Source organism: Camelus bactrianus, chromosome 6, assembly GCF_048773025.1.
Source record: "Camelus bactrianus isolate YW-2024 breed Bactrian camel chromosome 6, ASM4877302v1, whole genome shotgun sequence".
In the NCBI taxonomy this organism is placed as follows: domain Eukaryota; kingdom Metazoa; phylum Chordata; class Mammalia; order Artiodactyla; family Camelidae; genus Camelus; species Camelus bactrianus.
In genome coordinates this window covers 80500652-80520475 of record NC_133544.1, presented here as the reverse complement: position 1 = coordinate 80520475, position 19824 = coordinate 80500652, and the positions used below count along the sequence as shown (strand labels likewise).

The 19824-nt window shown below is 39.8% G+C and overlaps 1 protein-coding gene across 3 annotated transcripts in view; it reads left to right on the top strand.

Annotated features, from left to right (window-relative positions):
• DMXL2 (Dmx like 2) overlaps positions 1 to 19624 on the top strand; it is a 133236-nt gene extending 113612 nt beyond the window's left edge. For 2 of the 3 annotated variants that reach the window (XM_045506239.2, XM_010969516.3), the window contains exons 30-44: positions 146 to 276; positions 776 to 861; positions 1300 to 1501; positions 2292 to 2409; positions 5803 to 5865; positions 6654 to 6740; positions 6825 to 6946; positions 8076 to 8208; positions 8870 to 8930; positions 9058 to 9185; positions 9700 to 9777; positions 11364 to 11455; positions 12122 to 12174; positions 17244 to 17461; positions 18181 to 19624. In XM_045506239.2, coding sequence (XP_045362195.2) covers positions 146 to 276; positions 776 to 861; positions 1300 to 1501; positions 2292 to 2409; positions 5803 to 5865; positions 6654 to 6740; positions 6825 to 6946; positions 8076 to 8208; positions 8870 to 8930; positions 9058 to 9185; positions 9700 to 9777; positions 11364 to 11455; positions 12122 to 12174; positions 17244 to 17461; positions 18181 to 18390 — 1782 coding nt within the window. In that variant the 3' untranslated portion in view covers positions 18391 to 19624. Of the gene's footprint in view, positions 1 to 145; positions 277 to 775; positions 862 to 1299; positions 1502 to 2291; positions 2410 to 5802; positions 5866 to 6653; positions 6741 to 6824; positions 6947 to 8075; positions 8209 to 8869; positions 8931 to 9057; positions 9186 to 9699; positions 9778 to 11363; positions 11456 to 12121; positions 12175 to 17243; positions 17462 to 18180 lie in introns of those variants that run through there. The other variant, XR_012507665.1, reaches the window with a different exon arrangement.
• The last annotated feature ends 200 nt before the right edge of the window (positions 19625 to 19824 follow it).

The window sequence follows — 19824 nt, the reverse complement described above, 5'->3', positions numbered from 1 at the left end:
TGTTTCCTTGACTTTTCTAGGTCTAGTATCATTTTTTGAAAGAAAATTTTTATGTAGGATGACACCATTTGAAATATTCAGTGTTAAGTTGGTACAGAAATTAACCCCATTATACATTTAAAAATAACTGTGTGTTTTACTGCAGCCATTTCTCCCCTTGTCTGAGAGCGGTGTTATATATGATTCGGATGAAAGCATTCATAGCGATGAGGAAGAAGATGATGCTTTTTTTTCAGATACTCAGATACAGGAGCACCAAGACCCAAACTCCTACAGGTAAATAAGGCTTTTCTCCTTTTCTTTTTGCCTTTTATTTTGTAGAAAATCCTGATACTACTAGTTTTAAGTAACATTATCATCATGAATTTACACAAGACCTGACTTAAGTTTTCAGGTTAGGAATTCTGTACCTTTGCGGTAAATTCTTAGATAGTAGAGTATTTCTTTCACATTCAGTTTCAAAGACTAGCTGGCACAAACATTTTTAGTGGGAAAAATACATAATTTATTGAGGTGCTATTAGGGTTCCATGTGACTTTGTGGTAAGCCTCTCTTCATTAGGTAATTTTCAGATATTGCAAGTGTAACATTGTTGCATGTCTTTTATTTTCAGAGACTACACAGGTACGATTTTCTAATTTAAGTTGCTGGAGGAAAACAGCTTTTCTTCTGGTTGGGAGATGGGGCTAGGCCGTTGACAGAGATCATCACTATGCTTCTCTCATGACTTTATTTTTCAATTAAGGAGAATTTTTTTTTGTCCCTTTTTGAACAGCTGGGCTCTTCTACATTTGGCAGTGGTTAAGCTAGCACTGCACAATGTCAGGAATTTCTTTCCCATTGCTGGATTGGAATTCTCTGGTAAGTTTGGAATTTGAAAATTAATGTTATTAAATACATCAAATTATCTTCAAGTTTCTCATTATAAAATCCATACAAAGAAACATTGGGTACTAAAAAAGAAAATACCGCATTGGTGATGTTATGAAGTCTAGTTTATTTTAGGCTCTAGTCTGTGGTTTTCATTCATCTGGCAAGAATCACTGTCTACCTAGAAGGCTGGAAAAAAAAAAAAAAGGCAGGGAACCAGCCTGGAGAAGCTAGACATTTTCTCAGCTCATTTTAGAGAGGTGGTCTTCTGTTTTGTTCAAAGCATTGGGAATCCAAATGGTGTTAGATTAACATTTTCAGATTTATTTATATTTTTGGAAATTCTGGCTCTAATCGTTTGGATTTTGTAAATAAATGGTGATGGTCATTTATAATCAAAATAAAATGTCGTGTTCTCTTCCATTGTAGAGTTGCCTGTAACATCACCATTAGGTATTGCTGTGATTAAAAACTTGGAGAATTGGGAACAGATTTTGCAAGAGAAAATGGATCAGTTTGAAGGGCCCCCTCCCAACTACATCAACACATATCCAGCTGACCTTTCAGTAGGGGCTGGACCAGCTATTCTTCGAAATAAAGCGATGCTAGAACCTGAAAATACTCCATTCAAGTACGAATGCTCCTTTAACGCTGATAGGACTGTAGCTTGGTTTAACTTTTCTGGAAGACAGTTTGGCAAAGTAATATGCCAACAGCATTCAAAACATAACTTTGAACTTGTAGTCCTGTTTTTAGCAGTATATGCTAAGGAAAACATCAGAAATCTGGATAGAAAATTATTTTTCCCGTATTACCTGTATTTTGATAGACATATTAATTTTATCATCAGGAAAAAGAACCTTTATTGTATTTCTATCATCAGTTTAAGAACTCTTGTAGAAATGTTTTGGGATAATAATCTACATATGCAAACACGGTGCTACTGACCTCTTGTCAGTAATTTAGTACTAAACACATTAGGGTTTTTATTGATGTTTTTAACCTTCTACCTGTCTGGCCATAATTAAGAGTATTGCTCATACCCTTGAAAGAGCAAGGCTTTTTATTTTTACCCTGTTAGACTGTTAAAAATGAACTGTGTGACTTTATATTCACTGGTGATATGTTGTAACCAACAGAGCCAACATAAAGTATAATTTAAAAAGAGAATAGGAGCTTCATTCGACTCTAAGCCCAACCTGTGCATTCAAAGAACTTGTAATTAGAGAATTAATTGCTAGATGAAGGAATGATTTTTTAGAACTAAAAATTGGAAGTGAAATAAACTATGAAATTTTGTTGAGCTTAAGGCTGCATCTTCTTTGCAGTAATGGAGGTTTTAAAAAAAATCTGCAAATAATGAGACATTTTCTATAGACTAAGATAGTATGATATGTTAATTTTTTTTTTTTTTTAACCAGATCCCGGGATTCCTCTGCACTTCCAGTCAAACGACTTTGGCATTTCCTTGTAAAACAAGAAGTCCTTCAAGAGACATTTATTAGATATATTTTCACTAAGAAAAGAAAGCAGAGTGAGGTATTTAAAAAAAATCTATCTTGTAATTTTTTTTAACTTTTTTTATTGAGTTATAGTCATTTTACAATTTTGTGTCAAATCCAGTATCTTGTAATCTTTGTTTAGTTTTCATGAACATTTCTAATGAAGCCAGTGCTTGATTTATTTGAAATTTACTTTTGGTTAGAACTTACTATCTTTCATACATCATAGGTAATAATTTACCAAACTACAAAGAACTTTTTGTTAATGGAGGTACTGGGTATTGAACCCAGGTCCTTGTGCATGCTAAGCATGTGTTCTACCGCTGAGCTATACCCTCCCCTTGATAATTTTTTTAAGATAAAAACTTACAGTTTTTATTTCATAACAGTGAAACAACATAGGTCCCTTGATAAATCCTGTATAATCAAGTAAAGTTGGTACCTCCTTTATCGTATTTGCCATTGGGCTTTTACATGTAATAAGATTGTGATGGATGGTTTGGGGAATTTAATGTATAAACGAGTATACTCTATGTTACGATTCTCTAAATATCGTTTAATTGAAAATACAGCATAAACCTTTGAAAACATTTTTATTTATTTAGCATTTAGAAACGGACAGGATAAACTGTAGGAGCACCAAATTCAGGATAATTTTGTGAGAGAGATTAAATTACAGAAATACCAAATACAAGGTGAAGGAAGTTTGCTTTTACACAGTAAGGAAGAGATTCTACATTGCGTGGTGGTTTTTAAGCTAAATATGTTAGCGATGTAATGCCACACAGGGTTCAAGAAGAATCAGAAATTTGGGAGAGAGTCACTTTAGAACTTAAAATGATCTCTTCGTTGTAAAATGAGGGGTGCACAGATCTAGACCGTTTTAGTCCATTTGGCTGTTTAATGAGGTAGCGGGCAGCTTGGAGAGTGATCAGGGTAGTGTCAGATGTGATTACAAATTTGGCAAGAAAATCTATGAGGAAACAAAAATGAATTCTATTTCACTTAGGAAAGTGAAAACTGAGAGGGACGGTCTGCACGGCTGTTTCCCCAGGCAGAACACGGGACTGCTTCTCAAATTCCCCCCACGCCTAGGGCAGCAGAACCTCCTGGCTCGTTCTCTTCGCTAGTCACCCGCCTGCCTGGATGGGCATTGTGGTCAGTCCCTGCGAACAGCCATTTGTTTTTTCTGAGGATTTAAAAATTAGAAGAAATTAGAGGAATGAACTTTAGGGATTCTTTTGTGTCTTATAAGCTTTTTTGATAACAAGAGATCCTGATGGTATTGAAATGATTGATGTAGGGTTTCCTAGGGGAGTCATAGAGCCAAACTCATTTCCTCTTTCATCTAATCCATTCTTTGCTGCTTTTCCTATAGTGCTGCTGAGCCCAAATCCCATAAAATAAGACACAGAAATCTAAGAAATAGATTTAAAATAAAAGATACTTGCTCAGTGAGAGCTGTTAACTCAGAGAGAGCCAGTTCATTGAAGGATCAATTTTCTGAGTGTTAGGTCTTCAAATTATTAAACATAGTGATTTCTTGAAAATAGGCTTTAATTATTCATAAGGTTTATAGCAGTTTTGCTTCATTGGATCATCAGAGCCTCCGAGTGCTGGGGGAAGCCAGGTCTAGGTTGCATGGACCCTCAGGCTGTTGTCTTGCCCTCCAGGATCTGCTCTTTCCTTCCTGGCTTCCCTCTTCCTTTAAGCCTCTGCCCTGTTCTGCCCCTTCTCTCCCCTATTGATGCCCCTTCCTTGATCGCTGTGCTCTGGGATCAGCAGCACAAGCTGTGTGTTCTCTTTTTCTGCCAGCAGAGGCTCTCCATGCACAGGCAAGTGGGACAGATAAACTGAACATTTCTTAAAATGCTCTGTTAAGCATTGGTTGGCTCTAGGGAAGGGAAGCAGTGGCTGGGAGTTTGGATGGAAGGAAGAATTTTTACCATGTATTCTTTTGTAGCTTGAGAGTCTTAAATCGTTGAATGAGATTAGTATCTTGTTCAGGCCATCCCATAGAACTTTCTGTGATAATGGAAATAGTCACCAGCCACATGTGGTTATTGAGCACTTGCAATGTGGCTAGTGTGACTGAGGGACTGAATTTTTTATTTTGTTTAAATAGCCACACGTGGTTATCAGCTACTGTATTGAATAGAACAGATCTCCTGATAAAAGGTTTACATGTAGGAAAAAAAATTATGAAAAAAAATGTTAAAGCTGGTAAAACAAAATAAAAATTGGTCACTTAGTTCAAAAATACGCAAAATTTAAAAAAACTGCTCAGCCAATACGAGTGTTTTATCTTTTTAAATTATTAAATAAGATATTGATGATCAACAAATTTGGTAAATTCAGTGAATTGATCAATTAGTAAAATTGGCCAAATTCTAAGAATGCTAAAACGTTGGCTAATTTTTAAAAATTACTTAATAAAAATGAAATTCTGAGAAATGCTGAAATTTTAGATATGTTCATAAGAAGGTGCTTTCACTCATTGAATGTGTTAGAGAAGAACAGTCCACAAAACAGGTTTTTGCGAAGAGGACAAATGTGGCAGACTTCGCCACCGGTGGTTTAGGGCAAGTGGTTCTTCGGCAGCGTGGCTCCTGCCGAGCGGGGCCGTGCACAGCCCTTCACCGTCCGCCGCGGGCTGTCGCTGACCGCGTGGAGCATTGGGCCCTTTTGGCTGAAAGAGGAGCAGGCATTTCAGGAGGTGTTAGGAGGAATGTATTGCTCTGATCAAACCTTCAGAGGCTTCCACAGCAGAGCAAAAACACTACTTCTGATCGTAGCCATCCCCATTGGCCCTGCCATCAACCGGGAGCAAGTTATTTGTGAGCGTTCTTTCCCGTGCCGCATGTCGTCAAACACTGACTTACACGGAGAAAAATCGTACGATTATATGTAGTTAGTGGTTGACGTGACTCCTAACCCCTGAATCTCTCTGCACGGATATATTCCTTGTAAGTAAGAGTGAAAAATCATCAGTGCTTCCAATCTGTGTTCAGAAAAAAGTAAGTTTTTTTTAATTTAAAATAAACCCTCATTGGGGAAGAATCTATGTAGGATGCATCTGCTCGTACACGTAGGTTTTATTTTTTGAGATGACAGTTTAAGTTAGAGCTTTAAGTCGCATAACGGATATACAAATACTGAATTTTTATTTTGAAATTGCTTTTATGTATGTAACAGTCATGCTACTTTTGCTTGTTTTGCTTTGTGTTGTGTTTTATCCGATGACATCACATTTAACTTAGTTTAATTTCTTTCTTGATTTTGTGCTTTTAGATTCATTTTTAAGGCTTGCAAATTCATTTTTGCCGTCTTTAAGTGATGCAGCGACAGTTTCAGTTTGAAAATTTTCATTCTTTTTGTGATTTCGTTTCATGCATGTGTTTTGTGTTTGTGACGGTGTGGTGTTACTTAGTCTATAGAAGAACATGTGGAGCAGGTCAAACAAAACTGCGTAGCAGAAGATTGCCACGTCAAGGTAGTGTTCCGCGCTCCTCTGTCCAGCTCATTCTCTAAGGTTCAAGGAGCTAACCCCTCAGCTCTGATACTAACCAGCCCTGCCCTGCTGGCTCACCAGTCAGAGTGCTCGCTGCCCGCACACACCTCAGTGGCACAGGGTAGGAGATGCTCTGCCGTGTCCGGCTTGATCTTTCTTGCCGTTGGGCCTTCTCCTTGCTTCCTGTTCCATCCTCACTTCTGCCCCTTGCCCCCATCTGTTCTTAAACATGATCCTCATCTTTCCTTCCTGTCCCCTTTGACTCGAAGCGTTATTACTTCCTCTCATCAGTCTCCTCCATTCCTAACTGTTCTTCTGTCCAACTTCTTACTCCCATCTCATCACCCTTATTTAAAAATGTTCACTTTCTTATGTGACCCCTTTGTCTTTCTATGTTTTTTTCCTCTAGTCTGTGCCTCCTAATCTGTACACCTTCTTACTGCAGTATCTTTGCACTTTTGGAAGAGATAAAAGAGACACATGCCTGTTACAAATACTAGTGAAAATTATGCTAGCTATCTTTTGTGACAGCTACTCAGTCTCCTGTAATAAACATGGAAATATTTATAATTGGGGTGAATACAGGGCATCAGAGAATTTAAACTAATTCCAAAGCTAATTTTCAACACACTAAATTTACTGGGACTTTTTTTCTTGCTGCTGCTGCTGCTACATTTTCTTCTTGTCCTTCCTTTAAATTTTGTGGGATGCTCTTATCTCTATACAGAGCGGTGCTGCGGCATCTACAGCCTCTGACAAATGTCTTGCAGGTCGAAGCGGATCTGGGCTATCCGGGTGGAAAGGCGAAAATCATCCATAAGGAATCGGATATGATCATGGCGTTTTCTGTTAATAAGGTGAAATCTTTAGTCATTATAAAGAATGTGATACTTTGTTTTAGTGAAATTGCTTAAATTATTGACTCTGCCTTTGCTTTACAGGCAAACTGTAACGAAATTGTTTTGGCTTCAACACATGATGTACAAGAACTCGATGTAACTTCTCTCCTGGCCTGTCAGTCATATATATGGATTGGGGAGGAATATGACAGAGAATCCAAAAGGTTTGTTTGCCTTCTGTCATCAATTTTAAATGTAGTTTTCTTCAAAAAGGACCAATTAAATGGATATGCACGTGATTTGAATGACCTTGAAAAGTGTACGTATCTCTGTCTTCATTTGGTAAGGACACAGACATAACTGGTTGAGCTGCCAAGAAAAGGCGCTGCTTACATCAGTGAACAGGTTACTCGTACTTCTTCTGTTAGACCCTGAACTGTTCGGAGTGTTTGAGTCAGAACTCAACATCCAAGCCTAATGCTAACAACTGCCACTTTGACATTTAACCTCAAAGAAATGTCAGAGGTTACACAATATCCAGTAAGTTCGGCAGATCTGGATAATCAGACTGAAAGGCAGAACACACCAATATATAAATTACGCTGATTGACGAGTCCTGTTTACTGAGTAATTTTCAGTGTTTCTTCTTGATTAGCTCCTTATAAAGCATACCTTTTTTACAGATAAAAATGTAGACAACTTTACTTTTCAGTAAAACTGTGGACACCGCACCAAGAATGCAGTAACACTTTTCTGTTTTGGGATTTCTCCATGCCTGCCCCACCTCTTGCTTTTCTCCAGACTCTTAGACACTTTCTGTGCTGGGAATGGTGCCATGATAGGCTCTTTCATTGTTCTGTTGAGTTTTCTATCTTGTTAGTATATAATATAACTAGGCTCACTGTCATACTTCAGAGTACATGTAACCATGTAATATAAAATAAAAATTACTTTAACATTTTTGTGATAATTAGTACCTTACTTTAAGAAATCCTAAAACTCAAATTTCTTTAAAATGTATGAATTTCATTCATGGGATATCTGTACTTGAAGGGGACATAGAATCTTTTTCTATATAGGATAAGAAGGAAATCTGTTAAATACTTTAAAACAAACATTTGTTCCAACTTGTGCAGCAGTAAAGTTCCCCTGAACATTATTTTTGCCCAAAGGGGAAAAAATTAACCAGTACGAAAATTCGCTGTGATTAGGACTTGTAACTAAGTTTTTCTCATGGATATTTATTCTTTTTTTTTAATAAGGACTGTCGTTTGGGTACATAAAAAGCTCTGTAATTGAAATACGTGTTGAGAAAATGGAATTGTCACAGTAACACACGACTGTTTTCCACAGTTCAGATGATATCGATTACCGTGGTTCCACTACAACTCTTTATCAGCCCAGCGTGGCGTCGGCAAGCCAGGTGCATCCGCCTTCCTCTCTGCCGTGGCTGGGCAGTGGGCAGACCAGCACCGGAGCCAGTGTGGTATGTGATTTACTGTTAGGTTTGGTTTCTGGATGTGGACTCGCTCAAACGTAAGTTCAAATCACTGTGACCTAGAAATGGTGCTGATGATGAGGGGCAGCGTCATGGTGACAGCTGGCATGCGGGGAGTTTCTGGGTGTCGGGTGCGTGCTTTTCTCACACTCCGAGGTGGTAGGTGCTGTCGTCACCCCCATCATCATTTTATAGATGAGCAAAGTGAGAGGCACAAAGTGGTGAAGCAGAGACGGAGGGGAATTGGCGCCTGCTAGAAGAGTTTGAAGCGTGCGCCAGTAACGTCGTCAGTTACTGCAGTCAGGGGTCCCCTTCCTGTGTTCTGCGCTGAAGAATCTGGAGGTGTTCCTGTGTGTCCTCCGGGAGGGGCACTTGGGGGAGAGGTCCCTTTGTCACTAGATGAAGCGGCTGGGCCTCCTCACAGTCCACACAGGCCAGGGCCGCACCAGAAAGTGACCCTGCTCCCGCAGCCTGTTCAGACCGGTGTCATGTGTTAAGTGGGTCTGAAAATCCCCAAGAGGGTTTATTTCAGTAATAAACCAGTTGTAAGAGAAGAAATGTTCTGAGAATTAGAGTTGGCCTGAAGCATACCCTTCCTCGTCTCTTCTGTGGTGCACAGTATAAATTCATTTTTTGTCTTCTCTTAAAGCTTATGAAAAGGAATCTACATAATGTTAAGAGAATGACCTCACACCCCGTCCATCAGTACTGTAAGTATTTTATTTATGATCCAGGGATTGTAAGTGGCCTCTGTCACTCTGAAGTTGGCTTATAGAATGGGAAGTATTGGAATTCGTTCTTTATCTTTCTTATTTTCTGCTGTTCCTTTTGTCTCAGATCTTACAGGTGCTCAGGACGGCAGCGTACGCATGTTTGAATGGACACGACCTCAGCAACTTGTCTGTTTCCGCCAGGCCGGCAATGCAAGAGTTACCAGGTTATATTTTAATTCACAAGGCAACAAGGTTAGTTCCTGGGAGTTGCTGCTAAATTCCTCTGAACATAATGGTGGATATTTATGAGTAAAACTACATCTAAAAACAAATTCAGTCACTCCGGATTTAAGCAGAGCAGGCAGTTTGATAGTGTTTGTATAGCCCCTTGGCTCCCAATAAAAGTGTAAATCCACAGAATTTTCTGTGAATTAATCATCCACTTACAGATTCTCAATACACTGGGAGGGTAAAGAACCCTGTTTCTGTTGGGTGTGGTGACGGTGCCTGTGCACACAGTCAGGCACCTCAGAGAAACCCTCGGTTTCTTACTAAGTTCCTCTAGAGAAGTTTAGAGGAAAACAATGAGATAGGCATAGAAAAGCATTTTAAAAGTGGCAGGATATTTATAGTACATGGATTTTCTTGAGAATAGCAGTTATCGTCAGAATGTTAAGTGGGGACTGAGTGACTCCTTTTCAGAAATGATTTTTACCTTTGATGTGAAGATCAGAGGCTGTGTTTAATATTTACACCATTCTTACAGTGTGGTGTTGCAGATGGAGAGGGTTTTCTGAGTATCTGGCAAGTAAACCAAACTGCATCAAATCCTAAACCTTACATGGTAAGTATCACTCAGCATTCCCAGAGCACGCCCAGAGGCTGCCTTGTTTGTGAGTCCACTGGTGGGTCTGTTGGGGAAGGGCCCGTTCTGCCCAGCGGCCACAGCCCAGCGGCCACAGCCCAGCACCTGCCGTTGCCCTAGTTTTAGACTGAACTGACTGAAAAGTAAAAACCTTTGCCCTTTTACAGCTTGAAGGGTGACCATTATATTTGAAACATTTTAGGAGCTTTCCCTATGTGTGGTCCTACTTAGGATACGTTTTTGTTACACTTTTATCTGTTTTGGAAACTTTTTTTTTTTTTCCATTGAGGTATAGTCAGTTTACAGTGAGTGTCAATTTCTGGTGTACAGCACAATGTTTCTGTCATACGTGTACACAGGCATATTCCTTTTCACTATAGGTTACTGGAAGACTCTTAACTTCTTAATGATAGAGTTTAATAGTGGTTCATTTTACGTACTGTATTAAATACCAACAGATTCCATGTTGCCAGTTTGCTGCAGAATGTTGCCTACTAGACCACAAAACAACCAATCGCAGGAGTCCACTTCATTCATTCATGCAAATCATGTTAAAATACGTGGTGATGCGGACAAGCACATCTGTGCTTGGTAGGGTTGGGACACATGGAGGGGGCAGAAGGTGGTGCTGTTCTGTGCAGAACTTCCGATCTTAATTTTCTTTTCTAGACTATGTACGTGTTCTTAATTATGCATATGACACCAGATATTTCTCTTAAATTAGTACACTATAGACTGGATCATAAAGTTTTTACAGAAATGGAAATAATCTTCAACGTGTCCTTTTGCCTTCAGCCATATCTATACCATGATAATTCCAAACAGAAAAATGTCTATTTTATTGTAAACTGCCTGACATCCTCCTTCTGGGTCCTCACCTCCAAATTTCTATTCATCCTGATCCCAGAGGGAAAGTCATGCCTGTCCCAGTAGGTGACTCCCCATAGTGCTGGAGCATCCTCAGGTGCTGTTCTGGGCAGCCTTAAACCTGTGGATTGTCTGCTGGACCGCTTTTGACCTTGTTTTTTTAATTGCTCTTCATCTGGGATGAGGGCAGGGCGCACAGAGGTGGTAAGGAAGGTGGTGGATACTTGTATTTTAGATGACAAAGTTAATTTGACTGGAGTCCTTCACGTCTAAGACTAGATGGGCAAGTATGAGCATTTCCTCTTTGGGTAGTGGTTGAATATTATGATTTAATATTATTTAAAGCTTATTAAATATATTTTAGATAATTAGCAGAAAAGTTGTCTGAGCCCTTAATAGAACTAAATTGCTTGGTTAAGTTCCTGTACTTGATATTTTATTCCTTTGTTACATAATCTAAAAAACATAACCTTTCATTCCATGTTTTTACCAAATCTTCTATTTTTAAAAAATTGTTGGGTATTAGCCAAATAATACACAGATGATAGCTAATACTCTTACCACTTATTCTTTATTCTAGATTTGTAAAAAAGTGCTCTTTGCTCATGCATGGAGTATATGAGTGGCAGAGCTGTGTGTGTACTCTACCACATTTTGCTGGACTTTGAGCTAACATGAGCTGTACTTTGTTTCCGTAGAGTTGGCAGTGCCACACTAAAGCCACGAGTGACTTTGCATTTGTTACCTCTTCAAGTCTAGTTGCCACATCTGGACAGTCCAATGACAACAGGTAGGTTGACAGAAGCAAAAAAGAAAGAAGCATATTTTAGGCAGAAAGGTATTCTTGCTCAATGGAGTGGATTTCTGTTTGGTCGAGGTTTTCCACGGCAGGAATACAAAAACTTTGTTACGTAATTCTTCAAGAGTTTTCCTTACCAAAAAGACCAAAATTCCTCCTAATGTAATCTATTAATAAGCATGTGGAATTTTTATGTTAAAGGTATTTTTTATTGCTGTCAATACTGTCAGGTTTTGAGCATCATGCTCAACATTTTCTTTGCCTCACCTTGTTTCCTTGGCAACACGTGCCCATGAGCAACGCCCCTCATTTCCCTGCAGTGGTTGCCGCGGGGGTAGAGAAGCACCTCTTCTACTCAGGAAATCGTGTCTCGCTGGAGTGGTCATGGAAGAGGCACGGCTGGGGGATGAGGTGGGGCAGAGTCAGGTGGGCTCATGCGAGACACAAGCGTGTAGTTTGAAAAGGATAAACTTCTGGGAAGAGATACATCCCTGTCCCAGCATCTACCTTCATCCTAGTTGAGAATCACTGCTCTATAAATGTGAGTGAACAAACAGATGTGAGACTGAGTAAGTAAAGATACTGGAGGTGACAAGTGTACCCCTAGTGATGACTTAGCACAGTTGTTTATGATGTATTTCTGTTGCTATTTATTAGAAATGTATGCCTCTGGGACACGTTAATATCCCCTGGAAACAGCCTCATTCATGGTAAGTGAGTTAAATCTGCAATTTTCAGTGCACTGTGACAGAATGCTTTCCTGGAGTTACTTAAACCAGTAAATCCAGTGAATGCTTTTTCACGGGTTAAAAATGGAGAAATACTTAGAATGAATACAATTCTAAGAGTTAACTAGAATATCTGGCCACCTTGCTGAGGTGAGTATGTATGGTCATAGGAATCGGGCTAGCTGGAATGACCTTGGTGTTGTCTCCTATGCAGAAAACATCGTGTGGAGAGTGGGGCTACTAACAGGGCTGTGTAATGAATTAGGTGCAAAGTATTTTTTTTTAGTTGAGTTACAGTTGGTTTACAATGTGTCAATTCCTGGTGTACAGCACAATTTTTCAGTCATATATGAATATACATATATTCCTTTTCCCTGTGAGCTACTACAAGATCTTGTATATATTTCCCTGTGCTATACAGTATAATCTTGTTTATCTATTCTACATATACCTGTCAGTATCTACAAATCTCGAACTTCCAGTCTTTCCCTTCCCACCTACGTCATCCCTTGGCAACCACAAGTTTGTATTCTGTCTGTGAGTCTGTTTCTGTTTTATATTTAAGTTCATTTGTCATTTTTTTTTAAGATTCCACGTATGAGTGATATATGGTATTTTTCTTTCTCTTTCTGGCTTATTTCACTTAGAATGACATTCTCCAGGGACATCCATGTTGCTGTAAATGGCATTATGTTGTCATTTTTATGGCTGAATAGTATTCCATTATATAAATGTACCACAACTTCTTTATCCAGTCATCTGTCGATTGACATTTAGGCTACTTCTGTGTCTTGGCTACTGTAAATAGTGCTGCTATGAACATTGGGGTGCAGGTGTCTTTATGATGTAGGGTTCCTTCTGGATCTATGCCCAGGAGTGGGATTGCTGGATCATATGGTAAGTCTATTTTTAATTAATAGGCTTTTTTAGAGCAGTTTCAGGTTCATAGCAGAATTGAGCAGAAAATACAGAGTTCCCACATAACCCTCCCCACCCACACATACATACTCCCCTACCCTCAACATCCCTCCTCACTGTGGCATATTTGGTATAGTCAGTGAACCAACATGAGCACATTATTATCAACCAAAATCCATAGTTTACATTAGGGTTCACTCTTGATGATGTACATTCTGTGGGTTTTGACAAATGCGTAGTGACACATAGCCACCACTATAGTATCATAGAGAATAATTTCATTGCCTAAAAACCCCTTGTGCTCCATCTACTCATTCCTCCCTCTCCCCAAACCCCTGGAAACCATGATGTTTTTATTGTTTCTGTAGCTGTGCCTTTTCCAGAATGTCATTTGTTTGGAATTGTATGGTTTGTAGCCTTTTCAGACGGCTTCTTTCATTTAGTAATATGTCTTCCATGTCTCTCATGGCTTGATAGCTCATTTCTTTTCTTTTCCTTTTTTTTTTTTTTTACTGCACGTATATTTTAAAATTTACATATATGTACTGTTCATTGTTTCTAAGAAGGTTTAGAACTTTAGCTTTTTAAACTCACATAGTTATCAAAGGAATAAAGCCAACCACAAAATAAGAATTAATTCAGAAAGATTCATACACCCTGCTATTAACAGCAACATTATTTACAATTGCCAAGATATGGAAACATCCTAAGTGCACATCAGTAGTTGAAATAGATAAACAAGATGCAGTATACATATATGTAATGGAATACAACTCACCTATAAAAAAGAAGGATATTTTGCCATTTGCAGCCCCTCATTCACTTTTTTTTTCCACCTCAAAAACCAGAATTTTATAACTAGCAGAGACATTGCCATTTCATCAAAAACAACAAAATACCTAGAAATAAACTTAACCAAGGAGGTTACCTATCCTCTGAAAGCCGAAAAGATACAAAGAAATGGAAAGATTTCTTGTACTCTTGGACCGGAAGAATCAACACTATCAATGTGGCAACACTCCCCAAAGCAATACACAGATCCAACACAAACCCCATCAAAATACTCACAATATTCCTCACAGAACTAGAACAAACAATTCCAAAATTTATAAGGGACCACAAAAGACCCAAAACAGCCAAAGCAATCTTTCATAGGTCTCTTTCCCCCCTCCCCCCCTTCTTCTTTTTTTTTCTCTTTTCTTATGGTTTGATGACTAGAGAAGGTCCTTTAACATTTGTTGCAAAGCTGGCTTGGTGGTGCTGAAATCTTTTAGCTTTTGTTTATCTGTGAAGCTTTTGATTTCTCCATTAAGTCTGAACGAGAGCCTTGCTGGATAGAGTATCCTTGGTTATAAGTTTCCCCCATCATCACTTTACATACATCGTGCCACTCCCTTCTGGCCTGTAGAGTTTGTGCTGAAAAATCAGCTGATAATCTTGTGGGAGTTCCCTTGTATATTATTTGTTGCTTTTCTCTTGGTAATTTTAATATTTTCTCCTTTTCCTTAATTTTTGTCAGTTTGATGACTATGTGCCTTGGTGTGTTCCTCTTTGGGTTGATTCTGTGTGGTACTCTCTGCACTTTCAGGACTTGGGTGACTGTTTCTTTCCCAAGTTGGGGAAGTTTTCAGTGATTATCTTTCCAAAATTTTTCTCAGATTCTTTCTCTCTTCTCTTTCTGGGATGCCTGTAATGTGAATATTAGTGCACTTCATGTTGTCCCAGAGTTCTCTTAAACTATCCTCATTCCTTTTTATTCTTTTTTCTTTTTTCTGTTCTGAAGTAGTGATTTTCTAGCTCACTGATCTGTTTTTCTGCCTCATTTAGTCTATTCTTGGTTCCTTCTAGTGTGTTACTCATTTCAGCGATTTTATTCTTCAACTCTGGGTATTCTTTGTATTTTCTAACTCTTGGCTAAAAACTTCACTCTGTGCATCTGTACTCCTCTTGAGTTCTCTGAACATCTTGGCCATCATTTCTTTAAACTATTTCTCAGACAGGGAGTCTATCTGAGAAAGGCAATCTCCTCATCACTTACTTCTGGGATTTTATCTTGTGCCTTGGCCTGGGAGATATTCCTTTGCTGCCTCGTATTGTCTATCTCTTTTTATTTTTAGGTTAAGTTAGTTATGTTTCTTGACCCTGGAGAGGTGGCCTCTATGGGAGACATCCTATGCATCCCAGCAGTTGTCACCCAAGGGCGAGGGTCCAGCCTGTCCCAGTGGAGAGTCTGGCCAGTTATGTGGATTCCTTCCACAGGCTTTGGGGTTATTGTTTTCTTGTTTCTAGTATCTGCCCCTGCTGGATGAGGCTGGACTAGAGGCTTATGCAGGTTTCTTGGCAGGAGGAGCCAGTGCCTGCGCACCGCTGGGTGAGGCTTGGTCCTGGAGCTCTGGTGGGTAGGGCTGTGTCTAGAGGGCTTTGTGGCTTAGGAAGTCTGCTGATGGGTGGGGCTGTGTTCCCACCCTGTATGTTGTTTGGCCTGAGGCTTCCCTCCAGGCTGTTGGGTGGGGCTAGGTCTTGGTGCTAATGGTCCATTTAAGATGTCAGCCTCCAGGAAAGCTCATGGAGATGAACACTCCTGAATGTCCGCCACTAGCTTTTAGGTCCCCAGGGTGAGCCGCAGCTGTCCCCCACGTCCCCAGGAGACCCTCCAAAACCAGCAGGCAGGTCTGGCCCAGTTTCCTATGAAATCACTGCTGGTGCACATAAGTTTCTGTGTACGCTTCTCAAGCAAATGGAGTCTGTTTCCCCCAATCCCGTGGGGCTCCTCAGAGCCAAGCAGCCCTGGCCTTCAAAACCAGATGTCCTGGGGTCTCCTCCTTCCCACAGTGTTGGAACCTTGGGCTGGGGAGCCTGACGTGGGGCTCAGACCTTTCACTCCTATGGAAGGGCCCCTGCGACTAAACTATTCTTCAGCTTGTGGGTCGCCCACCCTAGGGGTATGGGGCCCAATTATTATCGTGAGCACGCCCGTCCTACCTTCTGGCTGTGGTTCCCTCTTTATGTTTCCAGTTGCAGAAGATCTTTTCTGCTAGGTCTAGTCTTTTTTTTTGATGGTTATCTCGCAGTCAGTTGTGGTTTTGTTGTATTTGCGAGGAGAGGTGAGCTCGTGGTCCTACCACTCTGCCATCTTGACTGGAAATCAGGTGCAAAGTATTTATTGAGCTCAATAGAAATAAGATCATTATTTTACCTAATTAAACCTAACCATAAAGTAAAAGTTAACCATATGAGTTAAAAATATGAACAATTCCATTTAAATACTATTCCTTTTAAGACAGTGTTTTCTAGATTGCTGTCCTAAAGACCACTCTTCCACATAATGCTTCCAAGAGTGCTCGAAGCACCAGTGAGGTTTGGTTAAACACAGCCAGGTGGACAGTTTTGGGGGAGAGGATGAGGGGTGGATTTCTCAGTCTTTTATTAGGCTGATGTACATTTTTAAAGATGTAGTTATTCACCAAAAAAATGGAATTTTGCAATTAAATTGGGAAATAATTATTAACATCTCTTGAAGATTTGATTTGCCACATACTAGTTTAAGGCTTTAATCATATTAGAATGAGTCCTGGGAAGGGTAACTCCTTAACTTGCAGCTGGTCATTTTCACGAGTGTAGCTGAGTTTGTTACCTAGTGGAGAAATTCTGATGAGGCTTTGTGTGTGGGCAGGACCTGAGAGAGGGCATCCATGAGGAGAGGGTGTCACTGAGCACCTTACGCTCCACTTTCACATCTATATACTTCTTAAGAGGCAGTAGGACTTAGTTTGGACTTAAACTTCCTATATGTTTTCATTTTGAGATTGTGGGTAAGAACTTTTTTCTGTCATCGTTTGCTATGTTTCAAAATACTTTGATCATATGGTTATAGAACTTAGAAGGGAAAATGTGACAGTAATTTCTGTATCATTTAAATGTGCATTTAAATGTTACCAGAATTGCCAAAACAGACAGTGGGAAAAGCTCTTGACTTTTTTTTTTTTTTTTTAACGGCGAGCTTTACTATTTTCTTCTTTTTTAAAGTTTATTTTTCTTAAGTTTAGTTTTATTTACTTACTTCATGGATGTGCTGAGCATGTGCTGTAGCACTGAGCTGTGCCCTCCTCACTCTTGATGCTTTTCTTCCTCAGGTTTCACCTGCCATGATCACGGTGCCACGGTACTTCAGTACGCGCCCAAACAGCAGCTCCTCATATCTGGAGGTAGGAAAGGATTTGTCTGCATTTTTGACATCAGGCAGAGACAGCTAATTCACACGTTCCAGGCCCACGACTCCGCTGTTAAGGCGCTGGCTCTGGACCCCTGTGAGGAATACTTCACCACGGGCTCCGCAGAAGGCAACATAAAGGTGAGTCAGCGCAAGAGGTGGGACTGTGCTAAGTGTTGTCTCCATCTGCTGTCGAGGCAGGTGGCAGAGGGGTGGGAAACCAAACCAAAACCTCCCCACACTCCTGGGAGTGAGGGCGTGAAATGAGGCCGGGTGGGGACATTGAATGCCTCACGACACTGTTCCTCCCTTACTTCCCTGTGGTTCTTTCTGAACTGTTAGGGGCTAGAAAACGTGATAGTCAAACTCAGCATACTCTCAGGTCATTAAAAAGTGTTAAGGAACACTGTTGTGAGTAAGTGCATAAGTTTAATTAATGCATAGATTTTTTGGGGTGACATTAGTTTGGCTCCACACAACCTCCCCCCCATCCCTCCAGTAGCTGACTGTATAGTTGAGGTGAGGTCCCCAGGGAAGTGAGGTGGCTCTGGTCTTTTAATTAAATACAAGCGAGGCCCTGGGGCAATATAAATGAGAGATGGGGTATATAGGGTTGATACGAAACAAGAGGATGTGAGGAGAGGAATTTGAGCGAAGGGACAGTAACGTCTAAGCAGTAAATGAATCATGTAAATGGTACTATTTCCAGTTGGGAAAGAGGCAGTGGGTGGGAAAGGTGGCTTTAATGAGATCAGTTGGTCCAGGGGAACAGACATGAAGGCCATGCTTTTACTTCTAATCTCTTTCCCTCTCTTTTTAATGGCTTACACTTTTTGTTTTCATTTTTTTCTTTAAACTAGGTTTGGAGATTGACAGGCCATGGCTTAATTCATTCATTTAAAAATGAACATGCTAAACAGTCTATATTCAGAAACCTTGGGGCTGGAGTCATGCAGATTGACATCACCCAGGGCAACCGGATCTTCTCCTGTGGGGCAGACGGGACGCTGAAAACGAGGGTCTTGCCCAGTGCTTTTAACATCCCTCATAGAATTCTTGACATTCTATAGACTTAAAGGTTGGGGCTTTATTTTTATAAACATTTCAATTAAAAAACACACTGTAGAATCTACTAGGCATTTCTGCTTTCCAAGCAGCTGTTAACAGATTGAAAACAATACAGAGAATCTCTGTGTAGAATCTGGACCTGATGCAAGCTGAGTGTTGCCTATACAGGTCGTTAGAATGACTGTGCATGTACCATTTATCATGCTGACGTAAATAAAACGAAGCCTAGTATCGTATGAAGGGAGTTATCCTTTACAGCATTTAGCAAACCTGATTCAGAAAACACTGCGGTTAGAAGTTAGCGTAATAGTAAGTTATAATAATGAGAAGGACCTTTATACCAAATTAAGGAAGAAAGTGTTGCTTGATTCAGGTTTTTCCTCCCATTCTTACCGCTGGCTGAAGCATGCCCGCCGTCTCCGTTGTTGAGGGAAGGATGGTGATCAGGAGCTGGAAGCTCTGGGCCACCAGAAACACACGCTAAGCTTTGGAGCAGCGCGCAGTGACTAGTTCTCTGCCCTGAGAAGTCGTGCCGTTCTTTCCTGCTGAACATTTTTCCCATTAGTGTTTATACTGAGCTAGTACTGTAACTTGCAACTGAGTGCAGATTTAAATGCAACGTTTTCCTCACCGTTTGCACATTCACATTTTTTGGACTGCTCGTTTTTCTATTTAAATATTTGCCTTCATGTTAGGAATGTAATATGTGGACATGACATATTTGTAGTTAACCAAAACATACCCAGTTAGTACTTCTTTTCTTAGTCCAGTTTAGTACTTCTTTTGACGTATTCAAGGTTAAACACCAACATTTTAAGGCTATGTTGGAACTACACGAATAGAGCATTTCATATCCTAATTAAGATGAATGTTAGGCTTTTTGTGGCCAGTTCATAGTTGATTGAGATTGGTGATATTATTTATTACCACAGCCTATTGTACAAACTATGCAGTTAAATATTATTTGCTTGAAAAATATTAGCCAATGTTATCATATTTTGATGTATGTCCTTGGTTTTGACCAAAAATACGTTCTTGAAATATTGAAACCAATGTCTGTGTGTTTAAATGTTTACCAGCAAATTGTCTCATCATGTTAATGAGAATGTTTCCTGCCTGTGTGGTAAATAGTAAAATATAATGGCATAAAAGCACCTTTCTCTGAAGGCAGTGTAATGTTTTGGGCTGTGAAATACTTATGTAAAAGAAAAATAAATGTTATTTGTTAGAGTTTTACCTCAGTTTGGTCTGGCATTCTTTGTAACATTTTTAACAGCTGAGATAATTTTGATAAAATGCTTGACTATTAGAGAGTTTTTAAGCTATAAGATAGTTCATTCATTTCCAATATTGTCCAGGTACTGTCTGTATCAGAAGCCATTCTAGGAAATGGGATACAGCAGTGACCAGAGTACATGCAGTGTTGGGATTTAGTT